This window comes from Nannospalax galili, unplaced genomic scaffold (assembly GCF_000622305.1).
Source record: "Nannospalax galili isolate Female #2095 unplaced genomic scaffold, S.galili_v1.0 scaffold1437, whole genome shotgun sequence".
NCBI classification, from domain to species: domain Eukaryota; kingdom Metazoa; phylum Chordata; class Mammalia; order Rodentia; family Spalacidae; genus Nannospalax; species Nannospalax galili.
Genome location: NW_008341050.1, coordinates 2,937,042 through 2,956,627, shown reverse-complemented (window position 1 = coordinate 2,956,627; position 19,586 = coordinate 2,937,042). Strand labels below are relative to the sequence as shown.

The window sequence follows — 19,586 nt, the reverse complement described above, 5'->3', positions numbered from 1 at the left end:
CCACCGCAGCCCAGCTGCTCGCCGCGACGCAGGCAGACCAAGGCGGCTGCAGCCGGGGTCGGGGCGCCATGCGGGGGGCCGGGAGGCGGAGGCTGGTGACCGGGCATCCCGGCGCTCGGGCGTCTGCCCGGCCCGCGTCCGCGCGGGGCCACATGGCTCGGGTCCGCGCGCTGCTGTCCTGCCTGCTGCCCTGGTACTGCGCACTGGGCGCCGCCGCGGGCAGCCAGACCCCAGGTGCGTGCGGGCCGGATGCGTGGGTATTCGGGGATCCCGGGGTGCAGGCAGCCACGGTGGCCCCAGGGTGCGGGAGCCAGCGGTACAGAATTAGAGGGAGTAGAATTTGCGGGCTGAGTTGCTTTGATTTGGCCACTTCTAGTGATTTCTGCACTTTTCTGTCCTGGAGGTGAAGTGACCCGTAAGAGGGGAGTTTCTCCGGGTACCCGGAAAGCCTCTGTCTCTGTCTCTCTCTCCTGTATAACTCTATCTTTCAATGTCTAGTATGTCTCCAAGTTGGATACTCACATGTGGGATTGTGTGCACGCAAGCATGCCTGTCTGTCCCACAGAGAGTCGGGCTAGCAGGTGATGCTTCCCATCGCAGAGAACTCTGGCCATTTTGCTTCTGCACAGGAACAGTCTCCCACCTGGTGCCCCTACAGCATCCTCAGACACTGTGAGGCAGTATGGACACACAGCACACACAGTTATAGCATGAGTGCCCTTTGGGCTCAGGGAGCAGGCTCTGGTCATTTCTAGGCTGGGGTCATGTGCCAAAGTGGGACCCCTCTTACACAGTCTTGGGCTCTTCTGCTGTCATCAGTAAAGGGGGGGCAATGCCCCCATTTACAGTGGCCTTGGGACCTTCAGGACGCATCCTTTTCTGTGTTTTATCAATGCTGTAAACTGGGGAAGTTGGAGACAGAACTGTGTAGAGATGAAAATTCTTTCAAACTTGTATCCATGATTCACCAGGCCTGGAAGCCAGTGAGCTGTCATTTCTGCCTGGCCTGACTGGGCACAGGGGAAGCTGTGTGAGGATGGGGCCACTGGCAAATGGCGTGGAGCATGAGGCCATGACCTCACACTTAATTCAGCCCAAGTGGGCAGGTCACCCCCTGTGTCTCCTTTTATTTTTGAAATTCTGTGTTTACCCTGCTTGGGGCTGGGCCATGCAGAAATCTCCCAGTCACCTCACTGTTTAAAAAAGTTTTCCTTCTAACCTTGGAAAACTATATAACGGTGCATTCTCTCGCTTCTTTCTCTAGCCCCACCTTGCTCCTCAACTTAGGCTAGGATCCCCTGGGTTTCTAGGTGTGTTTATTTTGGCAGCTGCGTTCTTGGGAGCTTGGCAAGAACCCTGCCCTGGGCTGGGCTGGTGACTTCAGCGTGCTGGGGGAGTTGGGATGGTTCTAGCCCTGGGTGATTACAGAGAATTTCAGTCTTTTCCTAGGCAAGAAGGTTGGAAGTCTTGTTGCTACAGTGACAGGACTCAGTTTGGCATCATTTGTTTTCTTCAGCTAGCTATAAAAAGACTTGAAGGGTACAGGGAGCAGCATGTCCACAATTGTATATCTGCCTGAATACCATTCATCCCAAGTGCAGGAAGCAGTGGATGGAGAATGCATGAATGTGATCCATGGAAGGTGACACTCAGGGCTTCCTGTCACTGTCTGCCCTGTGGGACTCCCAGCTTCCTTTTACCTCTGCAAAGTCAAGTAACTCTTTGTTTATTTCTAACAGAACTGCACCTCTCTGGGAAGCTCCACAACTATGTTGTGACTGTGCCCTGTAGTACGGATCCTCATGGTCGCTTCCTCTCCCATGTGCTGTCTGGCCCTGCAGCAGCCTCTTCAGGGAGCCACCTCCGGGTGGCACGAAGCCCCTTGAGCCTGGAAGGAGAGACCCCGAGGCCTGGTGGGCCAAGGCGCCACTTCCTCTACTTCAATGTGACTGTCTTTGGGAAGGAGCTACACTTGCACCTGCAGCCCAACCGGAGGTTGGTAGCACCGGGGGCCTCAGTGGAGTGGCAGGAGGACTTTCAGGAGCTCTTCCGGCAGCCCTTACAGCAGGAGTGTGTGTACACTGGAGGCGTCACCGGAATGCCTGGGGCAGCTGTTGCCATCAGCAACTGTGATGGATTGGTAAGGGACATGACTTTCACTCCTCTTGAGTTTTCTAGCTCTTTCCTCAATCTTGCCCCTACCTACAGGTTCAGGATTCCCAAAGGCTTTTTGTGTAGTAAGCCACACTAGGGGGCTACCTTCCAGATAGGTCACCAACATGTTCTTTCCAGCCACCAGGCTCTGCCAGCTGTGAGGTGGCCAAGGTAGGCTGGTGGCTTTATCTTGTTCATTCACCATACAGGGACCCATCTAGGGTACAAGCTACCTGCTGGGGCCTCTGGGCCCAGACTAACACAGGGCTGAGGAAGGTAGGTTCTAGAATGTGCTGGTGACTGAGGCATGTGAAAACTGTGCACATCTGGATGAGTTACCTTCTTTTTGCTTTTTTCTCTTATGTGTAGAACAGGGGTTGACTGATTTGCTTACTGAGCCAAGGCCTTGCTGCAAAGCTCTCTGGCTTGAGATCCTTCCAGCTCTGCCTCCTGGAGTTAGGATTATAGGCATGGACCACCACACCCCAGTGAGATTTATTTATCTATTCTGTATAGTTACTGTTCTAGGTGCTAGGGATGGAACCTGGTCCCTGTCCCCACAAAAGTAATCTTGTGTGACCTGTCTCACCAACCAGACTCAGGTAGTGGGAGTCACTGGTTTATGCGTGCCATTGTTGCTGTGTCATGTCACCTGCTTTTCCCAGACTGTTCCTAGTGCTCCCTCTCTTGGAACCCTCATCCTCCTCCAGATGCTGGAATTGCCTTTATCACTCAACATCAGTTGCAGATGAGAGAGCCATGGTGATTTCTTTTTCTCTGTTCATGGGTGCTGGCCCTCGACTCCCCCTGCTGCCCCTCCTCAGTGTGTCAGGCCCCTGGGAGCTTGCCTGGCCACTCTGGGCCCTGGTAGATGACTCTTTCCATAGTCTACCCTGTCAGTGTCACCAGGTATGAGTTGATATGTCCCAAGAAGGAACCCACTTATGGTTGTGCCCTTCAGAAAAAGGGTTCAGGATGGAGAAGGATATTGGAATTCTTCTGCACTGGCAGGGCTGGCAGATGCTGTTGTACTGAGTGCCTTGGCTGCCTGTGTCTAGGCCCTTGCTCCCTGAACTCTTGTCAGTGCCTATAAAACCATTTTAGATATTTCTCTACCTAATCCTTTCCCCTACAATTTCAGTACTTCAGATATGCTGATATACTGTGTGCATATCTGGGCTTTATGTATATATGCATGTATGTATGTGTGTATATATGTATATGGATACATATATTTTGTGTCTACATGATATGTGTATATATGTTTATACATATGTCATCCATATGTCAGTGTGTGTGGTGCCCATAGGTTGACTTCTATCACTGTCACTGTCCATGTTACTATTTTTTTTTGCTTATTTATTTTGTTTAATTAACTAATTAATTTCTTTTTTTTTTGAGAAAATTTTTTTGGTTTCCCTGTAACCCCAGCTGGCCTGGAACTCACTATGTAGAGGCTGGCCTCAGTCTCACAGAGATCTACCTGCCGCTGCATTCTGAGCACTGGCTTATTTATTTTAATTTTATGTGTATGAGTGTATCACTTGCATGAACTGTGCAGTTCCTGCAGAGGTCAGAAGAGGGTGTTGGATCTCCTGGAAATGGCATTAAAGTTGGTTGTTAGCTGTCATATAGGAACTGGGAACTGAACCCAGATCCTCTGTAAGAACAGTATGTGTTCTTAACTGCTGAGCTATCTCTCCAGCCCCTCTGTTTTAATTTTTGAGATAGTCTCTTATGCAGCCTGGGACTCACTGGTTCAGCTAGGCTGGCTGGGTAGAGAGGCTCTAGGATTACAGGCACACTGCCACACCTGGCTTTTACACAGGTATTGGGGATCTGAACTCAGGTCCTTTTGCTTGCATAGCAAGCACTTTTCTCACTGAGCTATTCCCCCAGCCTCTGGGCTTTAGATATTAACAAATAAATTTTTTTTTTGGCCTTTCCCTAAACTATTTTCGTGCCACTGCAGGGGATGGGGCTGCTATTAAGAGACATGGTCTAGGCAGTAGCTGGTTCTTAAAGTTGCTAACACTCAGTCAGAGGTGCCATATCTGCCACTCCAGGAAGAGACCCAAGATCTGTTTTATCAGCCAGATTCTCTAATTAATTTGGAGCAAGGGTTCCATAGTAGACTTTGAGAAACCTGGTATAGGGTCAGTGGGAGAAGTGGGAGCTTGCCCAGATATTGGTAAGTTGGGGATCCATTGTCAGTTTGCCTTCCTGAAGCAAGACATGGGGAGGTGATTAATCAGTGCATGTTGGGGCCTCAACTAAGGTAGCTGTTCAAGAAGAACTTGGCAGTCTGCTAACAAGTGGTAGCCTTCTGCTAGATGTTGCCAAGACCAGGGCCATAAGGGACCCCGACTCAGTACCCAATGAAGTATGACCACATGACCAGACTGTGCAGTGTGCTTGATGATGCTTGTGCCTGGTTGCTGGCACTGATAGATGGTGGGGCTGATGGGTGGGCCTGGAGCTGTGTGTGACTGGTATGGTGTTGCTGACCATTAGTGGACTATGAGTAATAAATGTTCCCCTTAGCTGTGTGCCCTTAGTTAAATCATTTCCCATCTCTGGGTTTTTAAAAATATTTTTAATTAATGAATTAATTAATTTAATGTGTGCATGTATGTATGCTCTGTGTATGGGCACATACATGCCTCAGTGTATATGTGGAGGCCAGAGGACAACATATGGGAGTCTGTTCTTACCTTCCACCATGTGGGACCTGGGGATCGAACTCAGGATGATAGGCTTGGCAGCAAGCCCCTTGACCTACTGAGCCATCTCACTGACTCTGGGTTTTATTCTTTTGTCCAGAGAAGCTACCCTGATGCTCCCTGGTGGGTAGGAACATACTGGGTGGTGCTGGTAGAGGCTGAATGAGGTCTCACAGGCTGCCCATGAGTGAACTCTCCAAGCCTCTGTCTGTACTGTACATACAGGCTCCAAGGAGTGGCTTGCCAGGGTTCCCTGCCCTTGGTGAGTGACTCACTGGGCCAAGCCTTGGATTGGGCTACTGTGTACCACCAGGCCACCACTGCCCTCAAGTCTATTTGCATACCTCCCCTCCAGGCCCAGGGCAGCACTCCCTGACTGCCTGTCCGTGGAGTCCACAACACTGGTGAGTCCAGAGGTATCCTCAGGTTCAGATTTCACTACTTGCCTGAGACATGGGAGAGAGAGGTGGCTTGTTCATATGACCCAGGGGGCTTACCTTCAGGCTCAGAGGCCAGCCAGACTGCAGCCTTTCTTATGACCATGTTGAACCCATCACTTTTACACAGTCTATGACTCTTAACCCCATTTTCACTGACAGCTCAAATTCCAGAATCATTCCTTTTGAAATGACTTTTAAAAAATGCACTAAGAGGGGCTGGATAGATGACTCAGCGGTTAAGAGCACTGACTGCTCTTGCAGAAGACCCGGGTTCGATTCCCAACACTCACATGGTGGCTAACAACCATCCTTAACTCTAGTTCCAGGGGATCTGATGCTCTCTTCTGACCTCCTCAGGTACGGCATGATTAAAATAATATTTTATTATTTTCATTTTATGTGTATGAGTATATTGCCTGAATGTATGTGAGTGCACCCATATCGTGCAATGACGTGGAGGTCAGAACACCCCAACAAAACTCATGGGCCCTCACTGATTTAAAAAAGAAAAAGCTATAAAACATAATGTGTGTAGTTTTTTATTTAAGGGGGTGGGGCGCTAAAGAGATGTCTCAGCAGTTAAAAGCACTGGCTGTTAGGCTGGAGAGATTGCTCAGCGGTTAAGAGCACTGACTGCTCTTGCAGAGGACCAGGGTTTGATTCCCAGCACCCACATGGAGGCTACGAACCGTCCTTAACTCCAGTTCCAGGGGAATCTGAAGTCTTCTGACCTCTGCGGCGGCATTGCACGATACGGGTGCACTCACATACATGCAGGCAATATATTCATACACATAAAATAAAAATAATAAAATATTTTTAAAAATGCATTAAGGAGAATGGAGAGATGGCTTAGTGGTTAAAAGCATTGACTGCTCTTCTAAAGGATCTAGGTTTGATTCCTAGCACCCACATGGTGGCTAACAACCGTCTATAACTCTAGTTCCAGGGGAATACAATGGCCCCTTCTGACCCCCGAGGGCATTGTACTATACGGGTGCATTTACATATGTAAGGCAATACACTCATATACAGGCAATACACTCATATACAACAAATAAAAATAATAAATAAAATTTTTAAAAGTATACTAAGATGACACACTTAAAACCATGATGGCATACACCTTTAATCCCAGCACTCAGGGGGCAGAAGCAGGAGAATCTCTGTGAGTTCGAGGTCAGCCTGCTCTTTGTAGTGAGTTCCAGGCCAGCCAAGGCTACATAGTGAGACTACTGAAAAAAAAAAAAAAAAAAGTAAGTACTGACTAGGGAAAAGGATGCCAGTGAGATCCTAGATCCTAGGTGGGCATGAATTAACTTCAGTGCTCAGTGTCTCCTGTCTCAGATGCCCACTGTTCCAGGTGATGGTAGTGGATGATGAGGGTCTCTGCCCCTGGTGCAGGTCGCAGTTCAAATTCGGATGGATCCCTGACATAGAGCTCATTTCTTGCTTCTCATTCTGGTGGGACAGACTTACTAGTCTGCTGCAGGTTTGTCCACAAAGAAGAGTTTCCTTTGGCCTGTCTTACAACTGAAGGAGTGTTAGATCTTGAGGGTCAAGCTCAGGACGGCTCTCACTCTTCCCTAAACCTGCAGCCCAACCCAGGCCTGGCACAGTACTGGGCCTGTGCTCCAACCAGGGGTGGGGAGGAGTCAGTCATGTGTTTCTACGACCTAGCTTTGAACACCCCAGCCAGGCCTGTCCTGGGTTATGAGGCACCAAAGCTGGGCTGAATGGGGCTCCCTGGAGGAAGTAACATTGCCTCAGAACTATCCAGACATTACCAACAGGAATTAAGTGCTGGGCCCCTGGCCAGCAGAAATAGACCAACCCAGACAGGCCTGAGAGTGTTTGGTGTAGCAAATAAGGGATGTGGAAGGCTCAGCCTGCCTCCTGCAGGGGTAGCCTGGGACACTTTCAGATCCAAGGGCCTAGGTTGGGAACTGATCTAGGTGGCAGCAGTGACCCTTCTGGTTCCTTCTCAGGGTCCTGAGGCTCTGCACTTGGGAGGAACATGGGCCTCAGGTGGAGGCTAGTTTTTTGTGGGTGTGAGGGTACTGCATGGTGCAGAATGAGGTCCCTGCTTCTCAGTGGGGCTGTGGCCTTATTGGTCCATCTGGAACCCAGACTGTCAGCCATGTCTACCTTCCGGGGGCCTGGTCTTCAAGGCCCTGTACTAGGCTGTGTGGGGCTTGACTGTGCTGGTCTTCCCATCTGCCTTTAGTGCCTCTGTGAGTCAGGGCCTGGCGCGCAAAGCAGCCACACGTGTAAGACTTGTCACATCTGGTTCCCGTTTTCCATTCTGCGAATGTTGCATTTTTAGTGGAGTGGGGCGGGGCGGGGCAGGGCTGGGGTGTGGCCCAGAGGCGGGGCCAGAAGCAGGATCCTGGCCCAGCTTCTCCCCCTACCTCCAGGGTCCAGCAGCTCTTTTGAACTAACTAAGGTCCTTTTGTCTTTAAAATCAGGGCTACCATAGGCCAGGGAGTTGACAAGCATGAGGACCTGAGTTAGAATCCCCAGCACCCATGTGAAAAAGTAGGTGTTGCTGTGTATGCCTGTAATCCCAGTGCTGGGGGGGTCGAGACAGGAGAACCCCTGGAGCTCACTGGCTAGCCAGTGTAGCCAAATTGGTGAGCAATTAGGCTGGGAAAGGCGTTGCTAGCAGTCTTTGTGAGAAGGTGGCTTAGGTGTGAGAAGTGTGGTCCTTTAAAGCTCTCTGGGCTTGGGTTCCTCATCATGTGAAGTGTTTATGGCAGGACTTTGAAAAGTGGGGGGTTAGTCCAGTTAATTAATAGTTTATTAATTTATTAATAGTGATATTTATTAATAATTATAGTAATTATTTTTAAATATTTTATTTATTATTTTTATTTTGTGTGTATGAGTATATTGCCTGCATGTAAGTGAGTGTAGCTGTGTTATGCAATGCCGAGGAGGTTAGAAGAGGACTTAGGATTCCCCTGGAACTAGAGTAAAGGATGGTTCATAGCCACCATGTGACTGCTGGGAATCAAACCCGGGTCCTCTGCAAGAGCAGTCAGTGTTCTTAACCGCTGAGCCATCTCTCCAGCCCCTAATATAGTAATTATTAATAATGACAAATACTACAGATATTGCCAGGAATCCTTGTATTGCAATATGTAGATCATCAGTGCTGTGTGACACAGTTCAAGTAAGAGTGGAGCCCTGGTATAGACAATGCTTCTCATCATAGCAGTGGGCATACTAGTCTGCTGCAGGTCTCTCCACAAACAGGCTTTTGTTTTGTTTCGTTTTGTTTTTTTCTTCAGCCCATCTGAACAAATGAAGGAGTATTCAGTCCAGAGGGTCAAGCTCAGGATTGGTCTCACTCTTCTCTGAGCCATGTTGGAGGCCTAGGCCACCTTATCCTCAGTCTGGCCACTCTCTGCTCCCTGCCCCCACCCCAGCAACATGGTCAGTGGACTGAGAGATATACCCACAGGTGCTGAGTGCAACCAGGCCTCTGACCAGGTTCTGGGGCTGCAAAGGCTGAAGCTGGGTCTTCTGCTCCCAGATTGGAAGGCCACCATTTATATATATAATTTCTTTTTGTTTATTTTATGTGTATGAGTGTTTTTTCTGCATGTATATAAGTACAACACATGTGTGCAATGCCTGTAGAGTCCAGAAGAGAGCGTGGGATCCTCTGGAACTGGAGTTAAGATTGGGTGTTAACCTCCATTTGGGTGCTGGGAACTGAATCCCAGTCCTCTGGAAGAGCAGCTAGTGCTCTTAACTGCTGAGCCATCTCACTAGCCTTGGGAAGTCCACCATTTAAAGTGAAGACTGACATGCACCCTGCCCTGGTCCCCAGGGACTGTGGAAATGAGGGAAGCACAGCATTGCTGCAAGGTAGTCTGGGGGTGGGCACAGGAGATGAGGGGTGCAGGGAAGGCTTGTGGAGATGGGCCAGGTTTTGTTTTTTTCGTCTTTTTGAGACAGGGTCTCCCTGTAGCCCCAGCTGTCCTGGAACTCATTATGTAGACCAGGCTGGCCTTGAACTCACAGAGATCTGCCTGCCTCTGCCTCCCAAGTGCTGGGACTACAGGCGTGCGCCACCATGCCCGACTGGGCCAGGCTTTAAAGGATATACATGAGTTGTTTTTCTTTAAGAGTTTTATTTATTTAATTTTTATAGTCTTACATTTAGCATTTCCTTCTGCTTGTTTTTTTTTTTTTTTAGGCAAGCTCTCATGTAGCCCAAAGCTGGTTAACTTGCTAGGTAGCTGAGGTTGACCTTGAGCTCCTGATCCTTCAGCTTGCCTCCACTTGCCAAGTTTGTGGGATTATAGGCATGTACCATCAAGCCCAGCTCATTTTCTTTTAAAAATGTTTGAATCAGGTCCATATAAGGCCCACATAGTGTGTTTAGCTGAGTTTTAAAGCCACACAGCAGGAATGCAGGCATTCTACAGGAAAGAAGAGGTTAAAAGTACAGAATGCCAGTGGGACCTAGTGAGTTCCCGCTAGGCCTTTTATAAAGTGGTTAATCCCATTCCAGGGGCTTGGGCTTCATGACTTAATCACCTACTAAAGACTCCACTTTTGAATACACTCACATAGGTTTCAATGCAGATACTGGACATATTCAGCCCAAACCAGTAGACAGTGCAGTGTGTATTGGGGAACTGGTCTGACTGGGTTGAAATTCCAGCTCTCCCTTGTGCATGCTGTGTGACCTTGGGTAACTCCCTAACCTCTCTGTTCCTTGGTTTCCTGGAGGTCATTAGTTTCTAGAATTGCCAGCCTGCAAAGAGCTCCATACAGATCTGTCAGTTGTAACCATCTAGTGATGTGCCTTCATTGGCTGCACCTGCTGGTCTGAGGATGGTGGCAGGCAGGAAGCAGCCAAGGGTCTTCCTGCCTATTTTTTCCCAAGGGGTCTCTGTGCCTCATCTGGTAGTCAGAGCCCATCCTGGTCCTAACCTCATCCAGGCCTTCTCCTAGTGGTCCTCTTCTGGTCGCCCCCCCCCCCGCCCGGGGCTTTCTCTTGTTCTCAGTTGGCAGGTGGGCTGGCTGGAGGGTCCCATCTGGCCTCATCCCCATGCCAATGTGGTGCTGGCTGTAAGTTAGACAGCCTATGTTCTCCCGCTGTGGCCTCTCATCCTCCAGCATGCAGCCTGGCTCTTTCCCACTGTCTCCAGGCACGGTTCCAAGATGGGGAAGGCAGAAGCTGTAGGTCTCGTAAGGCCCAGGCTCGGACGTTCAGGATGTTCCTCGTGTCCGCCAAATTGTACTACAAGGCTAGAGATTTTCCCAGGGTGAGGACACCGGGCTCTTCTCAAGAGGAAGACTGGCAAAGTCTCACTGCAGAGAAACTGCACTCAGGGACAGGAAGAACATTGTATCTTTCTTCACAGACAGTCCTCCATGCTAAGGGACATGACGTCTCTAAGCTCATTTCCATATCTATAGGTGGTTGTCCTTACCATAGGTTTTTGTTGTTGTTGTTGTTGTTTTTTGAGACAGTCTCATATAGTCCAGGCTATCCTCAAACTTGCTATGTAGCTGAGGATGGCTTTGAACTTCTGGTTCTCCTGCTGTACCTCTTGAGTGCTAGGATTACAAGAGTGCATAACCACACACTGTTTATGTGGTGCTGGGGAAGGAACCCAGGTCTTGGTGCTTGCCAGGCAAGTACTCTACCAACTGAGCTCCATCCACAGTCCCTTTCTGTTGTAGTTTCATTGATTAGAAATGACGCACTTGTGGCTGGAGAATTGGCTCGTGGCTAAGAGCTCTTGCTGCTGCTCTTTGAGAGGTCCTAAGTTTGGGTTTCTAGCACCCATGTTGGGTGGCTCACAACCACCTATGACTCCAGCTCCAGGGGATCCAGCACTTTCTTTTGACCTACTTGGGCAACCCCACACACTTGTTATATACATATATACACACAGACACATAAATAAACATAGAAATAAATTATGCACTTGAGATAATGCTCAGAGCTGGGGACAGTGAATGGGAGCTTGGAGTGGTCCCGGGATGTACGGGGGTTTGCTTACAGACCCCTGGATGCCTGCTGCACGTTCTTCCTCTCACTCGTGGGCGGGCTCCCCCCTCTTGCTCCTGTCTGGGCCTTGGTCTGTGTGAATGAAACCCCAGGCCTGGATTCTGGGGACTTTCCAGCCCCAGAGGCAGTCAGATCTTACAGTCTAACCTCCCTGTCTCCCAACAGCCCTGCCTTGCTGTCTGCCCTAGATTAATAACCTATTTATGATATGGAATAAAAGCCAGACATCACCTCACTGCCTCTGCCATGGAGCTGAGTGACTCCCCTTCCAGCCAGGGCTGGTTTGATTTTCTTTTCTCAGTGGTGTCTCCAGGCATCAACCTCCCAGCCTCCCTGAGGGAGACCAAGGCCCCACCCCCAGCAAGCACCTGTGGGGTTTCCAGCTCTGAAGGCTCTGCAGTGGAAAGTTCTCAAGCTGCTTGCTAGGGCGCCAGTGTTGTGTTTCTAGCGTGTGGGCCTTGCCCTGTCTTCAAAACTCTAAAACTACCACCACTGATATCAGTGTCCACATGGCATCTCATCCTGGACAGCTCAGGAGATCTGTGACAACCACCCAATGCAATGGCCCCTGTTACAAGCACCCGTATGCTGGATCTTAACTCAATGTAGTTTCTGCTCTCTTCTTGGCCTTGGTGGTGTCCAGAAGAAGCTCTGGGGTCTCTTGTGTCTGTTTTCAATTTCCAGTTGAGAAAGCCAAGGTCCAGGGAAGGGAAGAGACCCAGGATCACATAGAAGCAGGTGACTGTCCCCTCTGGGTGCAAAAGGGTGCTCAGTTTCCTCCCATAATCCATCAGCTTGTCCTGAGTCAATGGAAAAGGACTGAGTTCATATGAGGAGTGAGTCAAGGCCAGTGATGGCCAGTGAGATGGTAGTCATGGCAATAGCTGCAGGGTGATGGATGCTGAAAGGCACAGGGCCATCCTAGGACCCCTGGGCTTCATTGACTGTTGAGTGAGGTGTTTATTAGGTTCTTGCTTTGTGGGGTAGACTTGCCCACCTTCTGCATGGCATGGTCTTCCTTAAGACCTGGAGGGAAGCTAAGAAAAAAACAAATCAGGGCTGAAGAGATGACTCAGCGGTTAAGAGCACTGGCTGCTTTTGCAGAGGACCTGGGTTCAGTTCCCAACACCCACATGGTGGCTAACAACCCTCTGTAACTTCAGTTCTAGGGGATCCACTGTCCTCTTCTGGCCTCTGTGGATATTGTATGGTATAGGTGCACTTGTATACATGCAGGCAAAACACTCATACATATAAAATTTAAAAACAACAACAACAAACAGATGTTAATGGTCTAGTTAGAGGGCTTCAGCTCCAATGGAATTTTCTGGTGTTTTCCAGGCCCAAGTCACTGTGGCTGTAGTTTTATACATAGTCAGGTCTCAGACAGTGGGCTGCTGTGGTGTGCTCATTACACGTTCATCATGGAACATGACAAGTCCTGTGGTCTGTTTGGCTTTCAGTGATATGGTGACTAGAGCTATAGACAGGCTGGCTTCAGAGAAGGGTCTGAAGGTAGGAGCACTGGTCAGGACGCAAACCCTGCTCCCAACAGACTGCTGGCTTGGAGACGTGAGGCTGCTGTGTCCCCATAGTCCCTGGATAGACTCTGGGTGAAATGTGCTGGTCCCTCATCCATGACCACAGTTGTGAGAAAGCAGATCTTTTATATGGGCCATATTCTAACCTTTCTGGGCTTGGTAATCTCAGCTACTCAGGAAGCTCAGTCAGGAAGACTGTCACAAGTTTGAGACCAGCTTGGGCTATATAGTGAGACCTTGTCTTATTTAAAAAGAAAAGAGAAGAAAAGAAAAAGATCAAGGTGGTGCATGTTTTGAATTCCAGCACTTAGGCAGAGGCAGGCAAATCTCTATGAATTCAAGGCCAGCCTGGTCTACATATCAAATTCCAGGCAGGGCTATATAATGAGACCCTGTCTAAAACAAAACAAAGCAAAACAGAAGCTGTCTGAGCTCAAGGCCAACCTGGGTAACTTAGATCCTGTCCCCAAATTAACAACAACAAGAAGTAAATAATAAATAAATAAATAGATAAATAAATGAATAAATAAATTAAATAATAAATAAAAGGTTGGGGATGTAGCTCAAAGGTAAGGCACCTGCCTCCATCCACCAGGCTCCAGGTTCAATTTGCAAGACCACAGATAAAATAAAATTCTAGCTTCCAGTGTCTTTGCTCTTGCTTCAGGCCACTGTCCCCACTGAGCTGCTGCAGCTCACTGGTGTGTTGCCAAAACAGCAGCTTGGCAAAACAGCAGCTTTGTGTGGAGACTGAAGATGTATTTTTTTGTGTGTGAATATGCATGCCCTGTGTGAACAGAGGCTAGAGGAGGGTGCTAGGTGTCTTCCTCTGTCTTTTCTCTGCCTCATTTACTTGAGACAGGGCCTCTCACTGAACCTGGAGCTTGGTGCTTTTCACCTAGGGTGGCCGGCCAGTGAGCCCCAGCTCTTGTCTCCTCAGCACAGCCTTTCTTGGCTCTTTACATGGATGCTGGGGATCTGAACTCAAGTCCTCATGCCTTACCCACTGACCCATCTCCCCAGACCATGAAGACAGATTTTTTTTAAAAACTATTTTTATTTTATGCGTATGCATGTATTGCTTACATGTAGGTAAGTGTTGTGCTATGCCCGAAGAAGACAGAAGAGGCTGTTAGATCCCCTGGAAATGGAGTTATAGACAGTTGTTAGCTGCCATGTGGGTGCTGGGATTTGAACCTGGGTCTTCTGCAAGAACAACCAGTGTTCTTAACTGCTGAGCCATCTCTCCAGCCCCAGAAGACGCATTTTTTAACTACTGCCAGTACCAAGAACTGGACCCACTTCACATTCTCTGATGAATGGCTGAATAAGTGGACGAATGAGTGAACAAGTGAATGAATGAGTGTATGAATGCATAATGAGGGGATGAGTAAGTGAATAAGTGAATAAATGAATAAATGAGTTGATGAATGAATGGATGAATGAGAAGATGAATAAGTGAATGAATGAGTGAATGAGTGAATGAATGAGTTGATGAATGACTGAATGAGTAGATGAATGAATAATGAGTGGGTGAATAGGTGAATGAATAAATGAGTGGATGAATGAATGAGTTGATGAATGAGTGGCTGAGTGGATGAATGAATGAATGAGTAGATGAATGGATGAATGAATGAATGAATGAATGAGTGGATGAATGAATGAATGAGTAGATGAACAGATGAATGAATGAATGAGGGGATGAATGAATGAATGAATGAGTTGACTGAGTGGTTGACTGAGTGAGTAGATGAATGAATAGAGTAGATGAGTAAGTGAGTGAATGAATGGATGGATGAGTGAGTGAATGAGTAGATGAATGCATAATGAGTAGATGAGTAAATGAATGAGTGAGTGGATGAGTGAATGAATGAGTTGAATGAGTGAATGAGTAGATGAGCAGGTGAATGAATCAATGCTAAGTGAATGAGTAAGTGAAAGAGTAAGTGAATGGATGAATGGATGAGTGAATGAATGAGTGACTAAGTGGATGAATGAATTAGTGGTGCTGCAGGTGAAAGGGTCTCATGGCTACAGGATGGACATTTGTGCTGATGGTAATTGACAGACACACATGGGTGAGGTGTTGGGATTCTGGGAATCTGGAACATTCTAGTAGTATAGTCCCCAGTAAGATTTCATTGTATTTGTTTGCTCCTGCACCCTGTGCAGAGGAGTCCTATGGTGTCCAGAGAGTCAGTGTGTTGTTGGGACCACTGGGGCTAGAGCCTGGTGTCAGGGGATTCAGGTGTCTGAGCACAGACCTTCCCGTCTCCTGTGCCTCCCCGCCTTCCACAAGAACCTTCTCCTTGTTTACCACCAAGCTCCTCTATCACTTGCCGCAGACCGGAGCCCATATCAGAGTCCATGTTGAACATTTACATGTGTAATCTAATGAGAGGCTTGGCTTACAGTCCAAGCAGCAGTGTCTGGGTCAGGCTGCTGTAGAGCTGGTGAGAGGGGAGGCCTGGCTGTGACGAGGTCATTTTGGGTCCTGTCTTGGCCGACTTTTCCCAAGGGTTGCCTTACCCTTTCCTTATGTGCTGGCTGGCATCTGAGCCACAGGGTGCAGACTGCAGGGCTTCTATGCATGGAACTGCTCCTCTTTTTGGGCCTGGCAGCCACACCACCTTCTGGCACTCGAAGGCTGCTTCCTGTCTTCTCGTCCCGAAGCCACAGCCACTGCCAGGATTGGGAGCCAAGCAAGAAACCAGGCAGAGCTCCCAGCCTGATCATGGTGGGCTGTGGTGGTGATGGAGTAGGGTGGGGAGCCTTTGAGCCACGTGGCTTCTGGGCACTGGGGAATGGAAACATTGGGTGGCTTTGGCCCCAGCAAGGAATTTTCTGACTCTGGCTGTGCTGCAGGGGGATGGGAAGAGGCGGTATAGGAGGTGGTGGGGGAGAGGAAGGAGGTTTGCAGCCAGAGATGAGGTTCTGAGCACCTGTAGGTATGAGCCCTTATCCACTGTGTGGCAGGACTCCTCCCTCTGGGCATGGGAGTGGGGCAGAAATAAGCACCACTACCCTTGCTTTATATTTACCAAGATGTTGACAACCTGAGCAACTGAATTCTGGTTGGCCGTAGCGGACAGTTAATTGTTACCACCACCATTATCATCATCACCATCAGAAACTCCAGTACAGAGGGACTGTGTGTAACTGTCTCTGTTTGAACTGCGGACTCCCACCTTAGGTGGCTGAAACATCCTTGACTTGGCATTGGCTGCCTGCAAATCACAGCTCTTCCTCCTCTCTGGACCGTCTTCCTTCCCCAAGTCCCCCACTGTCCTTGGGACAATTTTGACCAGTTATTCTTCACTTACAGAGGATTTGTGCTTATGGGGAGGAGAAGGTGAGGTCCTGAGATGACACCAAGACAGAGTGTGACTTCAAGGGTCCTTGATCACTCTCAGCCCAGAGGAGTCTCCTAACACCAGATGTGTGCAGAACGAGCCTAGCTGGGCTCCACCACATTCTAAGCATGCACAAATAGTCCACTGGGGTCTGTCTGTCTTGCCTGTTTCCTATATTCATTCTGACTAACTCTGTGCCCACTTGCCTGCTTTGTGAAAGAGACACAGACCAGCCCCTAGACACCCCTCTGAATGCCATTCTGTAAATTGGAAGCCTTTGGAGTGAAGGTGCATGGTTCTCAGCCCTGGCTGAGTGTGGAAACCACCTGAGCAGCTTTGAGGGCAAGCCCTGCTCACCGAGGTCTGATTCATGGGTGTGGTCTGCATGGCAGTAGTTCTCAAAATTCCTTGGGTGATTAAAATGAGCATCCAGGAGTGAAGACAGCTGTCATAGCCTTCTAGAAGATCTACCATGTGTTTGACACAGCTGGAGCTGTGTCATGGGAAGCAGGAAGGCACGAAAGGAGAGAACCCCTTCCTCTGAGGGCCAGACTCCACGGGTGGCAAGGGGGTGGGTAGGGGGAGACAGCATTCTCTTTGCCTTATTTCATTTTATCTTCCCAACCCTTTGGCTCCAGATGTGGAAACAGGCATGGAGATGATCTCTGTTACCCAGTGAGGGCAGAATCTAAAGTGTGTTGCTTTCCTGTGTGCTGAATCCACTATTCCCTTCCTGAGTCACTAAATGGTAATAATGACAGTCACAATAGCAAACAATGTGGAGACACCTGTCGCCACATGGGGAGACCATTTGAGATGTACCATGTACATCACCTCTCTACCAGTTAGATACACAAATGTCACGTGACTCCTGTAGTCGTGTGCCTGAGAGTGGCAGAGCCAGGATTTGAACTTGGGGCTCTCTGGATCTAGGGTCTCTGCCTTTTCTCACCTCATCCACCATCTTGCTGCAAACCTCCCAGAGCCTGGAGGGGCCATGATCACAGGAACCAAGGCACAGACAGCATCATCCCAGGTGACGTTTTTGCCTGGTGGAGACTCAGGTTCTTGGGGTTTCTCCCAGCCTTTGGCCTGTCCTGGGAGTTCACATGCTTCTGGGTTGGGGGACAGCAGAGTGCACCAGCGGAAGGCAAGCCTGGCCTTGTACAACCCCATTCTATCAGAGTCCCATTCTCCTATTGGTCCCTGAAGCTGCAGCTCGGTCTGAATCAGCCTGCAGACTTTCCTGGGCTCAGGCCCAGGCCTTGGCCGCCCTGGGCCCCAGGCAGGTCTCCTAGTTGGGGCCTCACATCAGGTTTGAGTTTACAGTGTCCGCAGGCTTTCATCCTAAGTACTCTGACTCATGCTTCTGCGGAAGCAGGCTGCCTGGGTGCTGTGAGGATGTCCCCCTCTTTGTGTCTGTGTCTCTCTGAGTGTGCATCAGCCTTACTGGGATGTGATTCATGCGCCATGTCATTCACCAGCTCAAAGCATACAGTTCAATGGCTTTTTGTTATATTCATAGATAATGCAAGACTATCTTTAGGGTCAATTTGAAAAGGCTTTCTTTAGCTTGTAGATGTCTGTGCCCTGTAGCTATGCCCCACCCACAATCAATCTGTCCTTACCCCAGCCCTGCAGCCATAAATCTACTTTCCATCTCTATAAATATTATGAAGGTTTCCTGTGAAGATATTCATATAACGCGTGGTCTTTTGCATCTAGCTTCTTTCACTTGGGATATTGTTTTCAGGCTCACCTTCATTGTGGTGAGCATCAGTACATCATTCCTCTTTAATGGCCAGGTAATATTCTGTTGTTTGGATATGCCATGTTTTGTTCTGTTTTTTTGTTGATGGGCATCTGGGCCATTTCCATTTTGTGATGACTATGAAAAAATACTTCTATAAACATCGGTATTAACTATTTTTCTGGTTGTTATGACAAAATACCTGAATAAAGCAACTTAACGAAGGAAGGATTGATATGGGCTCAGAGTTTAAGAAGAGGTTCAGCCCATCATGGTGGGAAGCCATGGCCGCAGGAGTGTGAAGCTGATGGCTGCATTGCATCTGCAAGGCTCCATTTGCCTTTTTGTTTTTTCCTTTTTATGAGCTCTTGAGACCCCAGCCCATGGACTGGTGCTGCCCACATTTAGAGTGGGCCAACCCTGCTCAGTTAAACCAATCTGTAAACACCCACAGACACACCTAGTGGTGTGTCTCATAGGTGATTCTAAATCCTATGCGTTGACAGTGATGAATAACCATCCATGAACTAGTTTTTATTTCTCTTGGGTCTATACCTGGGGCTGGACATTCTGGATCATGTGTTAACTCTACTTAATTGTTTGAGGAACTGCCAGACAGACTGCTTTCCAAGTGGCTGCACATTTTAAGTTCCTACCAGTAGTGTGTGAGGGCTCCAGTTTCTCCTTATCTTTGCCAACAGTTGTTATTATCTTACTTTGACTCTAGCCAACCTTGGGGGTGTGAAGTAGCATTTCACTGTGGTTTGGATTCCTGTTCTCCTGCTGACAAAGGATACTGGATACCTTTTCAAGTACTTATTGGCCATTTTAATGTATTCCTTGGAGAAGAATCTGTTCAGACCTTTTGCTGATTTTTAAACTGGGTTATTTGTCTTCATTATGAAGTTGTGAAAGTTACATAGTCCAGATACATGTCCATTAACAGGAGCGCAGAGGCTAGTCTTGCTTGTCTTTTCACACCCTTCCCTCTACCCCCATCATGCTTGTGTACACAGTAGGTGCCTTATATGGACATGGAGACATGTTGAGGGACAACAGGGTCTGGGCTGCCTTGGAGAGACCTGGCAGTAACCTTGTCTCAGGGTGTGGGGACAGACTGCCCCTGGCATGTCATGGCTCAGAAATAAGCCAAGCATAGCCCATCAGAGCCTGAGCCTCGCAGGTCTCCTTGGGTGCTGCTTGCAGCTGCACTGACTCTGTGGAGTTGCTAGAGATTGAGGGTCTTAAGCCCTGGCCTACCTTGATTTTTATTCAGAGAAGGGGAAGTGGGAGCGAGCCCACAGCTTGTTCCTGAAGTTTACTGAGCCTGTGCCCAATGGAGATCTGGGTCTCTAGTGTTGAGTAATCATGTAGGGAATTCTGAAGGGGGCTGGGATGGCTGATGTAATTGGGAATTATCTGCCAGCATGAGGTCTTTAGAGCCAGGATTGGGGACATGCCAAGGGAGAGCCAGTAGTTAGAGACTGGACAGGATAAAGGAATGATACCTAGCTTTGACTACAGGGTGGTCACCAATGAGTGACTTCAGGAAGTGGTGACTCTAGAAGCCAATATGGGGTGGGGAGAG

At 48.6% G+C, this 19,586-nt stretch overlaps 1 protein-coding gene across 3 annotated transcripts in view; it reads left to right on the top strand.

Annotated features, from left to right (window-relative positions):
* The first annotated feature begins 6 nt into the window (after positions 1–6).
* Positions 7–19,586, top strand: part of Adamts14 (ADAM metallopeptidase with thrombospondin type 1 motif 14) — an 86,653-nt gene continuing 67,073 nt past the window's right edge. For all 3 annotated transcript variants that reach the window (XM_017799028.2, XM_029565152.1, XM_029565151.1), the window contains exons 1-2: positions 7–234; positions 1,740–2,140. In XM_017799028.2, coding sequence (XP_017654517.2) covers positions 69–234; positions 1,740–2,140 — 567 coding nt within the window. In that variant the 5' untranslated portion in view covers positions 7–68. The remainder of the gene's footprint in view (positions 235–1,739; positions 2,141–19,586) is intronic.